A 21904-nucleotide genomic window follows, 5' to 3' on the forward strand; every position below is an offset into this window, starting at 1 on the left:
CCTAACTATGGAGTCTCCAAGGACTAATGCTCTCCTCCTCTCCCCCCTGCCCTTCTGAGCAACAGGGACAGACTCTGTGCCAGAGATCTGTACCCCATGGCTTACCCCTGGTAAGCCCCCCCCCCCCCCCCCCCCCCCCAACAGTATCCAAAGCGGTATACTTGTTACTAAGGGGAACGACCACAGGGGATCCCTGTATGACTGCTTCCTCCCAGCCCCTCTCAGTGTCACCCATCTATCTTTATTCTTCGGAGTAACTACATCCCTGAAGCTTCTATCTCTGCCTCCCGAATGATCCGAAGTTCATCCAGCTCCAGTTCCCTAACAGGGTTTCTGAGGAGCTGGAGATGGGTGCACTTCCCACAGATGACATCAGCAGGGACACTGACAGCGTCCCTCACCTCAAACATTCTGCAGAAGGAACATTGTACTGCATTCCCTGCCATCCCCTCTAGATAAAAGAAATAGAAAGGAAGAGCTTACCTGATATTCACTCAACCCCTTAGGTTAGAGGAGGTGGAAGGGTGGGGACACTACAAGTGTAGTGTCTCGGGTTTAGCAACCGCCCAACTTATATACAGGTACTAACAAATCTTCCCAGAAATCCCCACAGTAGACTTCCTGCAGCTCTAAAGGGAAGCAAGGGAATCAATGGGCATAGGTGCAATGGCAGACGGCAGAGATAAAAGATCAGCCATGATCCTATTGGATGGGGGAGCAAGCTCAAAGGGGTGAATGGTCCACATACGTTATGAAAGCAGAGGTAGATTAGGTGTCAGGATGTACTACTATCTATAGTGTCTGCCAGCTTGGAAATGGGCTACCAGCTTGTGTAGCAAGTATGAATTTGCTGTTCCTTTAAAAAGGGAGCTTAACAAGTGGAAGACATCTTATGTTACAGAAGGTAGCTGGGCTAACTGGGACTCGTGATACCAATCACCATGCAGCTTGTTTAATTGGCTTTAGGGGCTAGAAAGAAATTAACTTTTTTTTTCTCCCCTAATCTTGTATCAACCCTTGTCATTCTCTGCTAATCTGACTCATGCAAGTTGTATATGAATGAAATGAAATGAAAATCGCTTACTGTCACAAGTAGGCTTCAAATGAAGTTACTGTGAAAAGCCCCTAGTCGCCACATTCCGGCACCTGTTCGGGGAGGCTGGTACGGGAATTGAACCGTGCTGCTGGCCTGCTTTAAAAGCCAGCGATTTAGCCCAGTATAGAATCTGAACACTTCCCTCGATCTACATTTGCCTGCATAATTCTGGTTCCCTTGCCCTTTGATGCTCGTTTCACTATGAGAATGGGACAAGCTTGACTGTCTGTGTTTTTTTTCCTTTTTGGTATGTTCATAAATTAGAGATACTTGGAATACGGATCAGAAAATAAATATAAATAGAGTAAAAAGTCACAAGAATTAACAAAATTAAGCAATAATATAATAAAGCTTACATAGATTAGCCCTGAGTAGTAACGTTCTTTCAAATTGTGCAGTACAGAAGCCTCATTTAGGCAAGTCAGCTCTGCCATGTCTTCCACCTTGGAGAACTTGGGCGGGTTCATCTTCTGGATGTCGTCCTTGTTGACTTTGACTTTTTTGCCATTTTCTACCAACTCAAGTACTGCCTCATCGCCAATTTCCTCCTTGAGACTGGCAGCCTCAAATCCATGACGGTCTGAGGGTATCCACACCAGTTTTTTTGCTGCCCAGTCAGCCTGTGTCAATGGGTTATTGATGAGATTTTTGTCCACATAGAGATACCGCTCTGCATCCCGTTGAGCCATTATGACTGAACTGGAGACCTGTAATTTAAAAAGAAACACTGGTCATCGAAGTTACACTTTTGGGAATGAAAGCAATATGAAAAAATGCTCTACATTTTAAAAAAAGACTATGATCATTTATTTTAACTGACAATTAAAATAAGATGGCTCTGCAAGGTAGATGCTGAGAAGCTGTTTCCTACGATTGGAGAATCAGGACTAGGAGCTATCAGGATAAAATAGGTCAGCCATTTGGGACTGAGGTGAGAAATTCTTCACGCAGGAGTGGCATGAACCTTCGGCATTTTGTTTTTAAATTTAGGGTGGCCAATTATTTTTCTTTTCCAATTAAGGGGCAATTTAGCATGGCCAATCCACCTAACCTGCACATCTTTGGATTGTGGGGGTGAAAGCCACACAGACATGGGGAGAATATGCGAACTCCACACGGACAGTGACCTCAGGCTGGGATTCGAACTCGGGTCCTCAGCACTGCGGTCCCAGTGCTAACCACTGCACCACATGCCACTCCTAACTTTGTCATTCTTTACCTCAAAGTTGTGGATGCCCTGTTGTTGATTATATTCAAAATGGAGATAGACAGATCCTTGGGCACTAAGGAAATCATTGCACATGAAATAGAAGTTGGCAGGCTGGGCAAACCTCTCTCCAGAATATTCACCAGTACAGTGTATTAATAGAGATTATTTAACCACCCTATTGTATAGAGTTCATCTAAACTATGGTTTTATTTCTAGTATTTTGGGGATTTTGGCTAATTTACCTATTAAAGTTGTTGATTTTCTATTAGAAAACCAACTTAGCTGAGGATAGGGTGCGGCCATCTCCATTGATTGCCGAAAAGCCCAGCTGTTAAATATGAAAATGTTGAAAATTACCGTTGCAACCAAAGGTGTGCCCACGGGTCAGAAATTCAGGCTGCTAATGCTCAAATGACATGGTATCAACTGATTACAAAGGATTAATAACCACTCAAAATAAATTAAAGCTGCCCGAATTAAAAATGCAGGCAGGAACTGAGCAAAAGGTGACAAAAATGATGACAAAATCAATTCAAGATGAAACTAAGCACTTTGAAAAAGAATAGCACCAATACTGATACCAGTGTTGCAAGGCAGGGTACATGTACTCAAAATGTAAACTAAAATTTCAGAATCATGAAGCTATTGCTGGAGAGCTAGGCAACGCTTGTGCGGAATGGGAAGAAAAACAAAACATAAATGGACTAAAAAGGAGTTCACCAACATAGTCTTAAAGTTCTGAAAGAAGTTGAAGATTTTACTCAGTAAAAATATAATCTGCTAGCGCAAAAGGAGGCAGTGTTAAACCTGCAATGCCTGAAAGAGAACGCTGAAGGTTTAAATCATAGAAACAGACTTAAAAATAAAAGTAATCCTGCATTTAAACAGACTGAAGATGTGGTTGTTTCAAACTTTCTTTACAGACTTATAGACGTTATAAAAAACCTGTGGGCATCAGGTGTTAAAACACAAGACGGATGGTTCAAAGACGGTTTGAAAAGATCGATACCTTGACGACAACGTTATTCTTGAAAAGTGAACCAGGTCAAACAGAGTATACAAATTTTCTAATGCAGGGCATGGAAAAGCTGCAAAAACTTCATGAAATGAGAAAGGGCATTTGCTGCAACAGATGATGGAAAGTAAAGCCAACCATAATGTTAACTCTTGTTTGCAAGTTGTAACTACAAGAACACTCTCAAACTGAACTTGAAATCCTAACAGCCGCATGCAGTTGATTGCCACAGGTTCAGCTTTATAATGTTGCCAGGAGTGTTTAATGTTGGTGTGTGACAACAAGGGAATGGGTATCACTTGCAAGTCTGTAAGAAACATAGAAAATAGGTGCAGAAGGCGGCCATTCGGCCCAGTGAGCCTGCTCCGCCATTCATTATGGTCATGGCTAACCATCCAACTCAAATTTCCTCTTCCCGCCTTCCCTCTTTTGATCCCCCTCGCCCCAGGTGCTAAATGGAACTGTTTCTTGAAAAAAATACAATGTTTTAGCTTCAACTACTTCCTGCGGTAATAAACTCTACAGACCGACCACTCTCTCGGTCCTAAATGGTCTACCCATATCCTCAGAATGTGACCCCTGGTTCTGGACACACCCACCATCAGGAACATTCTTATTGTATCAGCCCTGTCGTCCTGTTGGAAATGTCTAGGGTTCCACTCAGTCTCTCTCTCTCTCTCTCTCCCCTCCCCCTCAATTTAGCGTGTCCAATCCACCTAACCTGCACATATTTGCGTTATGGGGACCACGGAGAATGTGCAAATTTCACACAGACAGTGACCAAGGGTCGGGATCGCACCCAGGTCCCCGGCACTGTATTCTGAATTCTTCCTCTGTGTACCTGAACAGGAGCCGGAGTATGCCGACTAGGGGATTTTCACAGTTACTTCATTGCAGTTAATGTAAGCCTACTTGTGACAATAATAAAGATTATTAATTCACCGTTTCTGACTGCATGGGACCTACATTTGTCTTCATCAGTCTTTTTCTCTTCACGTACCTATAGAAATCTCCACAGTCAGTTTTTATATATTTCCTGCAAGTTTATTCTCAGACTCTATTAGGGCAGCACGGTAACATTGTGGATAGCACAATTGCTTCACAGCTCCAGGATCCCAGGTTCGATTCCGATTTGGGCCACTGTCTGCACAGAGTCTGCACGTCCTCCCAGTGTGTGCGTGGGTTTCCTCCGGGTGCTCCGGTTTCCTCCCACAGTCCAAAGATGTGCAGGTTAGGTGGATTGACCATGATAAATTGACCTTAGTGTCCAAAATTACCCTTAGTGTTGGGAGGGGTTACTGGGTTATGGGGATGGGGTGGAGGTGTTGACCTTGGGTGGGGTGCTCTTTCCAAGAGCCGGTGCAGACTCGATGGGCCGAATGGCCTCCTTCTGCACTGTAAATTCTATGATCTATTTTTCTCCCCTTCTTAATCAATTCATTGGTCCACCTTCACTGAATTCTAAACTGCTCCCATTCCTCAGAACTGCTGCTTTTCTTAGTCAATTTGTGTACTTGTTAGCTGTCGTGTTTATTGAATTTTGATTGAGTTGTAGAAAAACAACAGTAATAATTTTTCATTTTTTGGAATGTATATGACCACTAGACTTTTATAAGATGGTTATGTTTTAAACTGTCTTTTTTGATTTATGGTAAATAAAGTTGTTTTCTACTGGTCACAAGCCTGGGGACAGAAGCCCAGGTAAAACCTTTTCAGTTAGGTGAAGTAAAAGGAAGAATCAACTGGTCCAGCTGGGTACGGACTTGAGGAAGTAGATTAACCATAGATGCTCCTATGCTAAGCAGAGGAGAAGGACTGCTTTTGCGGTAATCACCGAGGAGAGTGCTACTAAAGACAGAGTTCAAAGGAAGAACGCTTGTTGTGGAGAGTTGAAGACCAAGGAGTCACCAGTGGATCATTTGTCACAAGAGGGTATCTTGCTGATCGAATGTTAGCACAGAAATAAATATGTATGACCTGATCAACATGACGGAGACATAGATATAAGACACCTAAATATGGTGTAGGGGGTAATATATTAGCAAGATAAAAAAAATTGGTTGACTAACAGGAAGCAGAGAGTAAGGTTGAAAGAGTCTTTTTCATTGGCAAGGTGTAATTAGGGAAGAGCCACAGGGATCAGTGTTGGGGCCTCAGCTATTTACAATCTACATCCATGACTTAAAGGAAGGAACCAACTGTATGGGAATTACATTTGCCGATGTTGTCATGGGGTTTAGAGACTCTGCAAATGGATTTGGATAGTGTGGACAAAAATATTGGCAGATGAAGTACTAAGTGGGAAAATATGAACGTGTCCAATCGGGCAGGAAGAAGAGAAAAGCAGTATACTATTTAAGTGGAGTGAGACTGAAGAACCTGGTGGTACAGAGGGACCTGGGTCACATGGTGCATGAATCAAAACCTAGAATACCGTGTACAGTTTTGGCCTCCTTATTCAAAAAAGGGTATAGTTGTATTAGAAGCAGTTCAGAGAAGGTTCACGCAGCTCATCCCTGGGGTAGTGGGCAGCACAAGTGATTAGCATTGTGGCTTCACAGCACCAGGGTCCCAGGTTCGATTCCCGGCTTGGGTCACTGTCTGTGCGGAGTCTGCACGTTCTCCCCGTGTGCGCGTGGGTTTCCTCCGGGTGCTCCGGTTTCCTCCCAGTCCAAAGACGTGCAGGTTAGGTGGACTGGCCATGATAAATTTCCCTTAGTGACCAAAAAAGGTTGGATGGGGTTATTGGGTTACAGGGGTAGGGGGGGGAGTGAGGGCTTAAATGGGTTGGTAGAGACTCGATGAGCCAAATGGCCTCCTTCTGCACTGTATGTTCTATTACAGACTTATTTTATGAAGAAAGGTTGAACAGCTTTGGCCTCTGCCGTTAAGAGTTTAGTTGAATGAGCGGTGATCTTATTGAAACATACAAAATTCCAAGGGGGTCTCCTCTACATTGGAGACCGCTCCAATCAGTGACCACTTCATGGAACACCTTCGCTCAGCCCGCAAGCATGACCCCAAACTTCCTGTTGCTTGCCATTTCAATTCAGCCCCTTGCTTTCATGCTCACATCAGTCCTTGGCCTGCTGCAGTGCTCAGTGAAGGCTGGAGGAGCAGCATCTCATCTTCCGATTAGGTACGTTACAGCCCTCAGGACTCAACACGGGTTCAATAACTTTAGACTGTGACCTTGCTTCTCCATTTTGACCGTTTTTTAAAAATAAAAAAAATCCCAAACATTTTTTGTCCCTATGCAAACCACCACCCCCCTCCTATTCCCCACCATGCCATCTGTTACTCGTTCTTAAGTTTTGCTTTCACGGGGCACTGAATCACAGAATAATACAGCACAGAAGAGGCGCTTCGGCCCATTGGGTACACATGAAAAACACCTGACCTCCCTACCTAATCCAATTTGCCATCACTTCACCCATAGCCTTGACTGTTATGACGTGCCAATTGCTCATCCGGGTACTTTTTAAAGGATTTGAGGCAACCCACCTCTGCCACCCTCCCCAGCAGTACATTCTAGACCATCACCTCTGGGTAAAAAGGTTTTTCCTCAAACCCTCACCTCGAAGTCCCTTTGTAACTGACCCTTCAACTAAGGGGAACAGGGGCAGCACAGTGGCACAGTGGGTTAGCACTGCGGCCTCACGGCGCTGAGGTCCCAGGTTCGATCCCGGCTCTGGGTCACTGTCCGTGTGGAGTTTGCACATTCTCTCCATGTTTGCGTGGGTTTCACCCCAACCCAAAATGTGCAAGCTAAGTGGATTGGCCACTCTAAATTGCCCCTTAATTGGAAAAATGATTGGGTACACTAAATTTATTTATTTTTTTAAACTAAGGGGAACAGCTGCTCCCTATCCACCTTATCCATGCCAACCTATCTTGTACACTTTTATCAGGTCGCCACTCAGTCTTCTCTGCTCCAACGAAAATAACCCAAGCACATCCAACCTCTCTTCATAACCTAAATGCAACATCCTGGTGAATCGCCGCTGCACCCCCTCCAGTGTAATCGCATACTTCCTATAACGTGGTGACCACAACTGCACAATACTCCAGCTGTGGCCTCACCAAAGTTCTATACAACTCCAACATTGAGGGGCTGGTTTAGCACAGGGCTAAATCACTGGCTTTGAAAGAAGACCAAGGCAGGCTAGCAGCTTGGTTCAATTCCCGTACCAGCCTCCCCGAACAGGCGCTGGAATGTGGCGACTAGGGGCTTTTCACAGTAACTTTATTTGAAGCCTACTTGTGACAATAAGCGATTTTCATTCATTCATTTCAATTTTCATTTCCCCCCCTATAAATTTAGAGCACCCAATTCATTTTTTCCCCAATTAAGGGGCAATTTAGCATGGCCAATCAACCTGCACATCTTTGGTTTGTGGGGGCGAAACCCACACAAATACGGGGAGAATGTGCAAACTCCACACGGACAGTGACCCTAAGCTGGGGTCGAACCTGGAACCTCGCGCTGTGAGGCAGCAGTGCTAACCACTGCATCACTGTGCTGCCCTATACAATTCCAACATGTAATCCATGCCTCGATTGATAACGGCAAGTGTCCCATTTAACTTTATCACCACCCTATTAACCTGCCCATTAACCTGCCCTTTAGCCTTCAGAGATCTATGGACAAACACAACATGGTCCTCAGAACTTCCCAATGTCATGCCATTCATTGAATACCTCCTTGCACATTACCCCTTCCGAAAAGTGCATCGCCTCACACCTTTCAGGGTTAAATTTCATCAGCCACTTTTCTGCCCATTTGATCATTCCGTCTATATCTTCCGGTGAACCAAGACACTCACCTCCCTGTTAACCACCCAGCCAATCTTCGTGTCATCCGCAAACGGACTGATCCTACCCCCACACAGTCATCTATGTCATTTATAAAACCTGTGGTACCCCTCTGGACACTGGCTTCCAGTCACTAAAACTGACATCTGTCATCACCCTCTGTCTCCTACAGCTAAACCCATTTTGAAACCATCTTATCTAGTTACCCTATATCCCATGGGCATTTGCCTTCTTTGTAAGTCCCCCATGTGGGACCTTGTCAAAACTTTGCTGAAAACCATGTAAACTACATCTACTCCCCACATCACATGCTCAAAAACTTCAATCAAATTTGTTAGGCATGACCTCCCTCTGACAAAGCCGTGCTGACGATTGTTGATCAAACCTTGAGAAAGATGCTCTGCATCAGAATTTTCTCCAATAGTTTCCCTACCACTGTCGTGAGACTCATTGGTCCGCAGTTCCCTGGCTTACAACCTTTCTTAAATAGTGGGACCACATTAGCTGTTCCTCAATCCTTTGGCACCTCTCCCAAGCACAAACCTTCGTTCTCCCATTAATAGATTCTGATATCTAACCTTTATGCAATTACTAGCAACTTCTCCTGCCATTAACACTTCCTCTGTCTCGTGACCTAAACGTTATTGTTGCAATCCTTGCAGCTCTAACCAATCACTGACCTTCTCCTCTGTTTCAGCTGCTCCACCCCCTCTTATACAATATATAATCCAACACATTTCTCCCTCTCTTTAGCTAAAAAGGTCATACCGACTCCAAATGTTAACTCTATTTTCTCCCTCCACAGGTGCTGCAAGACCTGCTGTGTTTTTCCGGCAATTTCTGGTTTTGTCTAAGATCCTGCCCTGGAGGATGTTTCCAGCTGTGACCAAAACTAGAACTAAGGGACTCAGTTTAAGAAAAAAAGACCTTCCATTTAAGATGGGGATGAAGAGAAATATTTTCCCTCAGGAGAGCATTGATGAATGTAATTGTCTTCCCAGAAAGCAGCGGATCTGTGTCATTGAAATTATTCAAGATGTGGAGATGCCGGCGTTGGACTGGGGTGAGAACAGTAAGAAGTCTTACAACACCAGGTTAAAGTCACCCGAGGAAGGAGCAGTGCTCCGAAAACTAGTGATTTGAAACAAACCTGTTGGACTTTAACCTGGTGTTGTGAGACTTCTTACTGAATTTATTCAAGGAAGAGTTAGGCAGACTTTTGATTGACAAGGGAGTCAGGGGGAATTGAGACAAACAGGAAAGTGGTACTGAGACCACAACCAGATCACCTAGGGCCTTTTTTAGAAGGGTGACTAGCAGCATCATGAGCTTTGTTTGGGCGCATGGGACCCAGAGGGTGAAGAGGGTCTTCTTGGAGCGGGGTAGAGATGGGGGGTGGCTGGCGTTACCCAATCTCTCGGGGTATTATTCGGCGGCCAATGTGTCGCTGGTGCGCAAGTGGGTAATGGAGGGGGAGGGGACAGCATGGAAACGGATGGAGAGGGACCTGTTTATTGATGGGAGGTTTGCGAGCCTGGGGGAGTTGGAGGAGAAATTTGGGCTCCCCCCAGGGAACATGTTCAGGTATCTGCAGGTAAAGGCATTTGCTAGGCGGCAGGTGGAGGGATTCCCTTTGCTTCCCGCGAGGGGGGTGAGTGACAGGGTGCTTTCGGGGGTCTGGGTCGGAGAGGGGAAGATATCGGATATCTAAAAGGTTATGCAGGAGGCGGAGGAGGCGTCAGTAGAGAAGCTGAAAGCTAAGTGGGAGGGGGAACTGGGGGAACAGATCGAAGATGGGACATGGGCTGATGCCCTGGAGGGGGTTAATTCTTCCTCCTCGTGTGCGCGGCTTAGCCTCATCCAATTCAAGGTGCTGCACCGGGCCCACATGACTGGGACGAGGATGAGTAGGTTGTTTGGGGGTGAAGACAGGTGTGTCAGGTGCTCGGGGAGTCCAGCGAATCATGCCCATATGTTCTGGGCATGCCCGGCACTGGAGGAGTTCTGGAACGGGGTGGCGAGGATGGTGTCGAGGGTGGTGGGATCCAGGGTCAAGCCAGGATGGGGACGCGCAGTTTTTTGGGGTTGGGGTGGAGCCGGGAGTGCAGGAGGCGAAAGAGGCCGGTGTGCTGGCCTTTGCGCCCCTAGTAGCCCGGCGAAGGATCTTGCTACAATGGAAGGATGCGAGGCCCCCAAGCGTGGAGACCTGGATCAATGACATGACGGGTTTCATTAAGCTAGAGAAGGTCAAATTCGCTTTTTACATGAAGGTTGCAGCCTGGGACCAAGGACAGTGACGGTGGAGGCTCCACTGATCTTGCTGCCACTCAAAAGAGTCAGGCAAGGACTCCTGCCACTCGGGTGCAGTTCCCCAGGCACCAACGCTCACAAGGCCCTAAGTTCATCTGCCTTACCTGCTACACTTCTCGCATTAAAACAAATGCACGACAGACCACCTGTCCCTTTGCGTTCATCATCTCTTCCCTGTCGACTCTTCCCCTTAGTCACATGGAGTTTATTATCTCGTATCTTACCGGCTTTAATTGCTGCTTCTTTACTGACCTCTAACTTCCTAATCTGGTCCCCATCCCCCTGCCACATTAGTTTAAAACCTGCCCAACAGTGTTAGCAAAAGCACCCCCTAGTACATTGGTTCCAGTCCTGCCCAGGTGTAGACCATCCGGTTTGTAATGGTCCCACCGCCCCCAGAACCGGTTCCAATGTCCCAAAAATCTGAACCCCTCCCTTCTGCACCATCTCTCAAGCCACGTATTCATTCTGACTGTTCTTGAATTTCTACTCTGACTGTCCCGTGGCACTGGTCGCAATCCTGAGATTACTACCTTTGAGGTCCTAATTTTTAAAACTCATCTCCTAACTCCCTAAATTCTGATTGTAGGACCTCATCCTTTTTTTTAAAACCTATATCGTTGGTGCCTATATGCACCACGACAAATGGCTGTTCACCCGCCTCCTTTAGTATGCCCTGCAGCCGATCGGAGACATCCCTGACCCGAGCACCTGGGAGGCAACATACCATTCGGGAGTCTCGTTTTCGACCACAGAAACGCCTGTCTACTCCCCTTACAATTGAATCCCCTATGACTATAGCCCTGCCAGTCTTTTTCCTGCCCTTCTGTGCAGCAGAGCCAGCCACGGTACCATGAGCCTGGCTACTACTGCCTTCCTCTGGTGAGTCATCTCCCCCAACAGTATACAAAACAGTATACCTGTTTTGGAGGGAGATGACCGCAGGGGACACCTGCACTGCCTTCCTGCTCTTTCTCTGCCTTTTGGTCACCCATTCCCTGTCTCCCTCACCAATCCTAATCTGCGGTGTGACCAACTCACTGAACCTACTATCCACGACTTCCTCAGCATCGCGGATGCTCCAAAGTGAGTCCACCCGCAGCTCCAGAGCCGTCATGCGGTCCAACAGGCGCTGCAGCTGGACACACTTCGCGCACATGAAGGAGTCAGGGACACGGCCGCGTCCCTGAACTCCCACATTGAGCACGAGGAGCATAACACGGGTCTGGGATCTCCTGCCATTTTTACCCTTTACCTTAACTGACTACAAACTATACTATCAAATAATTAATAAGTGAAAGGAACAAAGATTTTACTTACCAATCACAATACTTACCAACACACGAAAAGTTAAATTTCTCCCAGCTGATGCTAATTGGAGCACTTTCCTTACCAGCCAATCAGATCTCTGCTTTGCTGTGATGTCACTCTTCCAGGTAAGTTTTTAAAAGTTTTAAAGAGATAAACTTACCTTCCCAAAGTCCCCTCGCCACTGCTCCCGCCAAGAATCTGATGTCCGCTGCTCCTTTTCAACACGGTCTTTTTTTTGGTTAGAGGAGGAGGGCAGGTGGGAGACACTACACGTGTAGTATCTCGTGTTTAGCCGCTGCCCAAATATATCAATTCACTCACCTTCCCAGAGCGCAATTCGGCTCCTCTGACTCACTGCAAATTGCAAGTTAAGTTTTTTTTTAAAGTAGGGAATCTTACCGCTCCCTTTCAGCCCCTCCCACGCACTGAAACTGCAAGGTGAAATCAATTCACTCACCTTCCCAGAGCGCAATTCGGCTCCTCCCACTCACTGCAAACTGCAAGTTGTTTTTGTTTTTAAAGTAGGGAATCTTACCGCTCCCTTTCAGCTCCTCTCACGCACTAGGACGGGACATATTTTTGTACGGCTTGAGTATTATGGGAGATTAATCAAAGGCAGATAAAATGGAGTTCCATTACAGGAAAACCATAACCAATCCTCAAATCCTGGAAGGAACTCAAACACACCACCTGACAGAAGATAGAACTGTAAAAAATCCCGTCAATTAATTTGTTTTGCCGGCTCTCATGAACTACTTATAAAAGGACTTCAAATACAAGGCATTGTATTTCTAGTAGAGTGAAAGATCAATTTCAATTCACATGGGTCAATAATGAAATCATCCCCCGTGGCTGCGTGGGTTTCACCCCCACAACCCAAAGATGTGCAGGGTAGGTAGATTGGCCACATTAAATTGCCCCTTAATTGGAAAAAAAAATTGGGGACTCTAAATTTTTTTTAAAATAATAATGAAATCATCGATGATCAAAAGGAGACAGCAAAACAAAAAATCCTCTTCCTAAATGGCTGAAAAAGAGCATGATGAATGCATCATTTGGTCTGCCATATTCCAGCTTTGCACAGGATTACATGCAAAAATGTTGCTAAAATTTTCTTGCTCTCAAATATCTTCAAAGCAGCTGTATAAAAAGTAGGTCCTATGGTGAATTAAACTGCCCAATGGAAAATAAATCTGGAGATTCTGGATTAAAATTAGAGCTCCTCAATCTACAGACTGTAATTACAGCTGACATCTGCATTCATTAAACATTATTTCGTTGAGCTTGAGCACAAGTCAGCAAGAAATTTTCGAAGTTTTGTTGCAACTTCGGAAAAAAAATAAAACATTTGCAGTCTAGCAATGTAGCAGTTAAAATGACCCATTGAAACTTATATTAAACTATGTATTGTAAGGAAGGGTCTACAAATCAAACCCCATCCTTACTTGAATTACACAAAAGCACTCTCACTCAGAGGCCATGAAACAAATCAGGAGGGGGAAGTAGGACTGATCTTTTCCCCTTTGTTTTAGCCAAGAAATGTTAAAACGTTGGTTGCAACCAAAGAAAAGCAAGAACAATGGCAGTGAATCATATAACATGCTATTGCACCAAGAGAGTAACAGGCTGCTTTGACTGTTTTGAATTTTTTTTTTTTTTTATTCCTTCACTCGGGGAATATAGGCACCACTGGCAAGGCGAGCATTTATTGCCATCCCCAATTGCCCTCAAGACGGTAGTGGTTAGCAATCTTCCTGGACCACTGAGGCTCATGTGGTGAACCTAATCGCAATGCTGTTAGGCAAATGGTTTTTGACACTTTAATGGTGAAGGAACAGTGGCATATTTCTAAACCAGGATAGTATATGACTTGCACGTCCTGCCGTTCCAGGTAGTAAGAGTCTATGTTTAGGAGGTACTGCCAAAGAAGCCTGGCACAGATGGCACACACTGCAGTCAAGTGGCACCAATGCTGGACGGAGTGAATGGTTAAGATGGTGGATGAAGTGCCAATCAAGCAAGGGGCTTTGTCCTAAATGGAGTCAAACTCCTAAATGGAGTCAGGCTCAGAGTATCCCATCACATTCTTTTTTTCCCTCCCAATTAAGGGGCAATTCTAGCATGGCAAACTCACCCACCCTGCACATCTTTTTGGGTCATGGGGGTGAAACCCACGCAGACATGGGGAGATTGTGCAAACTCCACACCGACAGTGACCCAGGGCCAGGATTGAACCCGGGTCCTCAGTGCCCTGAGCCAGCAGTGCTAACCACTGCATCACCATGCCGCCCATCCCACCACGTTCTCGATCCGGCCTTGCAGATGATGAAATGGCTTTGAAGAGTCAGGAGGCAGGTCAGTCACTTCAGACTATCCAGCATCTGACCTGCTCTTGTAACCACAATACTACATGGCTGATTCTGCTAAGTTTCTGGTGAACGACCATACCCACAATGCTGATAGTGGAGTGGCAGGTTTTCAATGATAGGAATGCCACAGAATATTATGGGGAGGTGGACAGGCTTCCTCTTGTTGGCGATAATGATCTCAAACAGAGTGAAGTAGCGTCCAGGTTTAGTGTTTTATCGTCATCCTGGTGGACACAGCCTAGGATTTCAATCTGGGAATTTCCTGGACTATTTGCTGATTTGTTCTTAGTGAGTTATATCAGAGAGGGTAAGGGAACCATATGCCCCTGCTAAACTGGAAAGCAGAAATAAAGATCATTAGTTCTCACACTCCTATAGCAATATAGAGGAGCCACATAGCAGCAAAAGATGGCAGTTTGTTTAAATAGAAAACCGCTTCCACAAGTATTAAACTCCTTTAAAGTATTGCTCAACTGTTTTTGTTGCTGCAAAACAAAATTCCAGGAGTTGATTCAGTCCACATGTACACGCGACATAGCTCACAAATAATTTCTGCGCTCCACTTCAAACTGTTGACAATCATTTCCTACTCAATTATTCTAATGTTTGCCATTCTCCTGCAAACACTGAACTTTACCCCAGATCACAAGAATACCTATCTGAGCACTCGGTAGTATCACAGCTGTCTACACAATGGGGAAGTTTTCACATGAAACCATCCCAACTCCTTCCATTCCCTCCTTCTTCCAGAAGATCAAACAGACTTAATAAAGCACAGAGTATGAACTGCTTGGAATTTTCATGCTGACCTTTCATCACTCCCACCCCAAGAACGCCCTCGTTCCAACATATGGGCCCAGATATTGTTGGGGGGGGAAAAGGAATGACATATGCCGTTATTAATGCACAAATATGCTTTAAAAAGTTGTGTAGAAAGGGAAAAGTACCTATGAATTGTGAAACAAAGTTACTGCTCAATTTGTGTGGCCACAGGCAGCACAGTGGCGCAGTAAGCACTGCTGCCTCACTGTGCCGAGGTCCCAGTTCGACCCCGACTCCGGGTCACTGCCGTGTGGAGTTTACACATTCTCCTCGTGTTTGCGAGGGTTTCACCCCCACAACCCAAAGATGTGCAGGGTAGGTGGATTGGTCACGCTAAATTGTTCCTTAGTTGGAAAAAATGAATTGGGCACTCTAAATTTATTTATTTTTTTTTTAAATGTGTGGCTCCGCGGTTAGCTTCACACAACCGCATCTCACACTTTATCTCCATGATTTTCACGAAGATGTTGATGAGGGTTATGTATTTGATGTAGTCTATGTGGACTGTAGCAAGGCTTTTGATAATGTCTCTCATAGCAGACTGGTCATAAGGGACCATGGGATGTCACGCAAAGTTGTACATTGAATTCAAAATTGGCCGAGAGGAAAGCAGAGGGCGACGGTAGGGAGGGGATGCTTCTGAAATTGGAAGTCTGTTTCCAGTGGGATTCCACAGGGCGTGGCCCTGGGGCCCTTACTATTTGTGTACATTGATGATTTGGACTTAAATGTATGGGGTATGATTAAGGAGTTCATAGCTGACACGAAAATTGGTACGGTGGTAAATGATGAGCAAGATAGCTGCAGACTGCAGGAGAATATGAATGGACTGGTCAGGTGTGCAGAGCAATGACAAATGGAATTCAACATGGAAAAGTGTGAGGTAATGCAAATTGGGGTTCGGCTGACAAAACAAAGGATTAAATTAAGAATGGTCGGACCCTGAAAAGTACTGAAGATCACAGAGAGATGGGGGGTGGTACGTACCCACAGATCCCTGAAGGTGACATACAGTCAGAGAGAGTCAGAGGGCAGGACAGGTAGATTAGGTGGTTAAGACATATTGGATACTTGCTTTTATGAGCAGAGGCTTATACAAGAGCAGGGAGGTCATGCAAGAACTATATAAAATGCTGGTTAGGCCACAACTGAAATGAAATGAAAATCGTTTATTGTCACGAGTAGGCTTCAATGAAGTTACTGTGAAAAGCCCCTAGTCGCCACATTCCGGCACCTGTCCGGGGAGGCTGGTACGGGAATCGAACCGTGCTGCTGGTCTGCTTTAAAAGCCAGCGATTTAGCCTGGTGAGCTAAACCTGGAGTGCTGCATGCAGTTCTGCTCGCCACATTAAAAGGAAGGAAGTGATTGCACTGGAGAGGGTGCAGAGGAGATTTACCAAGATGCCGCCTGGACTGGAGAGTTTGAGTTATGAGCAAAGATTAAATAGGCTGGGGATGTTTTCTTTGCAGCAGCGATGGTTAAGTAGGGACCTGATAGAGGTGTACAAGATTGAGGAGCATAGTTAGGATGGATAGGAAGGCACTTTCTCGATTTGTAATGGAGTCAATAACCGGGGGACTTGGGTTAAGAAGTAGAAGGCGAAGTGGGGAGTTCAGGAGAAACTTTTTCATCCAGAGGGTGATGGGAGTCTAGAACTTAGTGCCTGAAAGGGTGGCTGAAACAGAAACTATTTAGATATTCACTTGCGCTGTGTAACCTTCAGGATTTTGGGTAAAGCGCTGGAAATTGGGATTAGGGAAGTCAGATATTTGTTGACCAGTGGACAGGATAGGCTAAATGGCCTCTTTCTGTGCTTAAACATCTATGAATAAATGCTGCATTTGCACAATACTTGCCTGTTAAACCACAGACCATTCTTCAATAACTGACTACATCAGGGCATCTTTAATATGATAATTTCAGTCAGCCTCGCTTGTCCAGAAAGTCTCGAATTATACATCCAGAACCTCATCTGTGCAGTTTGAATTTAAATCTAACTTTTGTCCCTCATGTCTCTGTCCTTTTTATAAATTTAGAGTATCCAATTAATTTTTTCTAATTAAGGGGCAACTTAGCGTGCACACCTACCCTGCACATCTTTTGGGTTGTGGAGGCGAAGCCCACGAAAACACAGGGGGAATGTGCAAAATCCACACGGACAGTGACCCAGAGCCGGGATCAAACCTGGGACCTCGGTGCCGTGAGGCAACCGTGCAAACCACTTGCGCCACCGTGCTGCCTCTCTGTCCTTAATTTGACACTGAATTTACTACTTCACCCTGCGCTGTCCTTCCTCTATTCCTCAATCTAACCTCACTGCTTATGGAAATGCATTGCTTTCCAGTTATTCATCAAAGTCGCAGGTTCCTTTGTCCCTCACTGCACGACTGGCAGCTCACACACCAGCAGTTTTGTGCTTTAAAATTTAAGATCGAAATGTGCAATTCTATTTTTTTAATATAAATTTATAGTGCCCAATTTATTTTTTCCAATTAAGGGGAAATTTAGTGTGGCCAATCGTCCTCCCCTGCACATCTTTTGGGTTGTGGGGGCGAGCCCATGCAAACACGGGGAGTGTGCGCAAACTCCACACGACAGTGACCCAGAGCCAGGATCGAACCTGGAACCTCGGCGCCGTGAGCTGACAGTGCTAACCCACTGCGCCAACCTGCTGCCACGGAAGTGAGAAATTAATGTCAAGACTGCAGTCATAAGGGGCAGCACGGTGGCACAGTGGTTAGCATTGCTGCCTATGGCGCTGAGGACCCGGGTTCGAAGACGTGCAGGTTAGTTGGATTGGCCGTGCTAAATTGCCCTTTCTGTCCAAAAAGGTTAGGAGCGGTTATTGGGTTACGGGGATAGGGTGGAAGTGAGGGCTTAAGTGGGTCGGTGCAGACTCGATGGGCTGAATGGCCTCCTTCTGCACTGTATGTTCTATGTCTATGTTAAAAGAATCCCGGCCCTGGGTCACTGTCCGTGTGGAGTTTGCACATTCTCCCCGTGTCTGCGTGGGTTTCACCCCCACAACCCAATGATGTGCAAGTTAGGTGGATTGGCCACGCTAAATTGCCCCTTAATTGGGAAAAATAATTGGGTACTCTAAATTTATATTAAAAAAAGACTGCAGTCATACAATGAGGAAGGGCAGCACAGGTGCTCCTTTAAAATTCAGCACTGGTTCTAACCCTTCCAAAGAGATTCCTCAAGAACATAAGAACTAGGAGCAGGAGTAGGCCATCTGGCCCCTCGAGCCTGCTCCGCCATTCAATTAGATCATGGCTGATCTTTTGTGGACTCAGCTCCACTTTCCGGCCCGAACACCATAACCCTTAATCCCTTTATTCTTCAAAAAACTATCTATCTTTACCTTAAAAACATGTAATGAAGGAGCCTCAACTGCTTCACTGGGCAAGGAATTCCACAGATTCACAACCCTTTGGGTGAAGTTCCTCCTAAACTCAGTCCTAAATCTACTTCCCATTATTTTGAGGCTATGTCCCCTAGTTCTGCTTTCACCCGCCAGTGGAAACAACCTGCCCGCATCTATCCTATCTATTCCCTTCATAATTTTAAATGTTTCTATAAGATTCCCCCCTCATCCTTCTAAATTCCAACGAGTACAGTCCCAGTCTACTCAACCTCTCCTCATAATCCAACCCCTTCAGCTCTGGGATTAACCTAGTGAATCTCCTCTGCACACCCTCCAGCGCCAGTACGTCCTTTCTCAAGTAAGGAGACCAAAACTGAACACAATACTCCAGGTGTGGCCGCACTAACACCTTATACAATTGCAACATAACCTCCCTAGTCTTAAACTCCATCCCTCTAGCAATGAAGGACAAAATTCCATTTGCCTTCTTAATCACCTGTTGCACCTGTAAACCAACCTTCTGTGACTCATGCACTAGCACACCCAAGTCTCTCTGCACAGTGGCATGCTTTAATATTTTATCGTTTAAATAATAATCTCGTTTGCTGTTATTCCTACCAAAATGGATAACCTCACATTTGTCAACACTGTATTCCATCTGCCAGACCCTAGCCCATTCACTTAACCTATCCAAATCCCTCTGCAAACTTCCAGTATCCTCTGCACTTTTCGCTTTACCACTCATCTTAGTGTCATCCGCAAACTTGGACACATTGCCCTTGGTCCCCAACTCCAAATCATCTATGTAAATTGTGAACAATTGTGGGCCCAACACGGATCCCTGAGGGACACCACTAGCTACTGATTGCCAACCAGAGAAACACCCATTAATCCCCACTCTTTGCTTTCTATTAATTAACCAATCCTCTATCCATGCTACTACTTTACCCTTAATGCCATGCATCTTTATCTTATGCAGCAACCTTTTGTGTGGCACCTTGTGTGGAAATCCAGATATACCACATCCATCGGCTCCCCGTTATCCACTGCACTGGTAATGTCCTCAAAAAATTCCACTAAATTAGTTAGGCACGACCTGCCCTTTAGGAACCCATGCTGCGTCTGCCCAATGGGACAATTTCTATCCAGATGCCTCGCTATTTCTTCCTTGATGATAGATTCCAGCATCTTCCCTACTACCGAAGTTAAGCTCACTGGCCTATAATTTCCTGCTTTCTGCCTACCTCCTTTTTTAAACAGTGGTGTCACGTTTGCTAATTTCCAATCCACCGGGACCACCCCAGAGTCTAGTGAATTTCGGTAAATTATCACTAGTGCATCTGCAATTTCCCTAGCCATCTCTTTTAGCACTCTGGGATGCATTCCATCAGGGCCAGGAGACTTGTCTACCTTTAGCCCCATTAGCTTGCCCATCACTCCCTCCTTAGTGATAACAATCCTCTCAAGGTCCTCACCTGTCATAGCCTCATTTCTATCAATCGCTGGCATGTTATTTGTGTCTTCCACTGTGAAGACCGACCCAAAAAACCTCTTCAGTTCCTCAGCCATTTCCTCATTTCCCATTATTAAAACTCCCTTCTCATCCTCTAAAGGACCAATATTTACCTTAGCCACTCTTTTTTGTTTTATATATTTGTAAAAACATTTACTGTCTGTTTTTATATTCTGAGCAAGTTTACTCTCACACTCTATCTTACTCTTCTTTTTAGCTTTTTTAGTAGCTTTCTGTTGTCCCCTAAAGATTTCCCAGTCCTCTAATCTCCCAGCAATCTTTGCCACTTGATATGCTTTTGCTTCAATTTGATACTCTCCCTTATTTCTTTAGATATCCACGGTCGATTTTCCCTCTTTCTACCGTCCTTCCTTTTTGTTGGTATAAACCTTTGCTGAGCACTGTGAAAAATCGCTTGGAAGGTTCTCCACTGTTCCACCATAAAGTCTTAGCTCCCAGTCTACCTTAGCTAGTTCTTCTCTCATCCCCTTGTAATCTCATTTTTTATTCAATCAAAAAAAAAAGAGTCATACCATGTCTTTGTTCACACCCTTCTCAGCTCCATTCTAAGCTGCGAAAAACCCTCAACAAAAATGTCACAACCCTGAGAGAACTCACTAAAGCAACATCCTGGATCTTTTGCATCCATTTGAGCAGTTGCACGGGTCTCCTTTGCACACACAAACCAAATGGAAGATCAGAAAATAATTAGGAGACACTTGCAATTGTGGGTGACCCAAATACAGGAAGAGCGCAATTTCAGTCGACTCCCTGTAGAATAAGTCATAGCCATAGACAGTTGTTAAGATAAAGTGGCTGTGAAATGTAGTTTTCTTGGATACCTGATCAAGTGAAGTACAAAGCAATGAATGGGATTAAAGCAGAAGAAACAAACTAAATATCCCAGCGAGAAGAGAACTTGAAGGTGGGCATTTATGGAAGAGAAGTTATGAAAGGAATGAACTAAATACAACGAAAAGTCGAAATCTGAAATAAAATCAGAAAATTCGGAATATATTCCGCAGGTTTTGGCAGTATCTGCAGACAGAGTTATTTTTCCAGTGTGGCACCATCAGCAGGAATTGGGATTCCACCAATTCTCAGCCATTAACCCACCTTCATGACTATCAAGCTTAAGGTAGCCACGTCAGTATTAGACCTTCCTGCCTTCAGGGGTATGGACCAGAGAACATTCACATCCCTTTGTTATGCATTCAGTGGAGGAAATGAGTAATCAAGATCAAAAATTACAGAATTATAATGAGAAGATGAGGAAGTATGAATCCTCAGTAACCTGAAAGGTCAGACTTGAAACATAGACTGTTTCTCTCTCCACAGATGTTGATTGTTTCTCTCTCCAGATGTTTATGATTTTGTTTTAATTTCAGATCAGAATTATTTTATGTTACAATAACTACGCATTTGCTGTCATTATGTGACCATATTTTCTGCCCAACCCTACTTGTCTTGATGTGCTGGTGGTGGAGGACCAACTTTTACTGTTTCTTGCAGAGATGGTGCTGTTGGGTGTGGAATTTCAGAACTAGATGAGGAAGGAACCGCATCACATCAAGTCAAGTCTGATTTGGATCTGTGACATTTCCCAGAGATAATTTTATCGGGTAGCCTTCATGAATCCCCACTACATCATATGTACTGCAGTCACCATGCACAAATAATTAATCCTGTGCTGGGGAACCAATCATGCAAACTGCTCTGCCCCAGATGTGTTGAGCTTCCTGAGCATTTTGTTGTCACGTTCAGCTAATCAAGTGGATATTCCATCGCAGTCTTGACTTTTGGCCTACACATGCTGGATAGGCTCTAACGGGTCAGGTGTAGCCACTCATCAGTGCAGTCTTTGTCCTATATCAGTGTTGATATCGTTGATCGAGTTAAGCTTCTGATTAATTGTGAAAACTCCAGAAAACATGTTGATGATTGGTGGCTGAGCAATGATGCTGAAAACTGAGGAGATGGATGGGCTCTCTTTTTTTCCAAGACATTCATAATCTGGCACTTACACTGCAAATGTCATTGGTCAAGCCTCCTTTGACAGCATCTTCCAAACC

General features: G+C 44.9%; 1 protein-coding gene across 5 annotated transcripts in view; it reads right to left on the bottom strand.

The window, feature by feature from the left end:
* LOC119956378 (myosin-9-like) overlaps window positions 1-21904 on the bottom strand; it is a 187089-nt gene that overhangs the window by 156844 nt on the left and 8341 nt on the right. For 3 of the 5 annotated variants that reach the window (XM_038783544.1, XM_038783543.1, XM_038783547.1), the window contains exon 2: window positions 1453-1803. In XM_038783544.1, the coding sequence (XP_038639472.1) occupies window positions 1453-1785 (333 nt within the window). In that variant the 5' untranslated portion in view covers window positions 1786-1803. Of the gene's footprint in view, window positions 1-1452; window positions 1804-21904 lie in introns of those variants that run through there. The other 2 variants (XM_038783546.1, XM_038783545.1) reach the window with 1 other exon arrangement.

The sequence above is a fragment of the Scyliorhinus canicula genome, chromosome 23 (genome assembly GCF_902713615.1).
Source record: "Scyliorhinus canicula chromosome 23, sScyCan1.1, whole genome shotgun sequence".
NCBI lineage: Eukaryota > Metazoa > Chordata > Chondrichthyes > Carcharhiniformes > Scyliorhinidae > Scyliorhinus > Scyliorhinus canicula.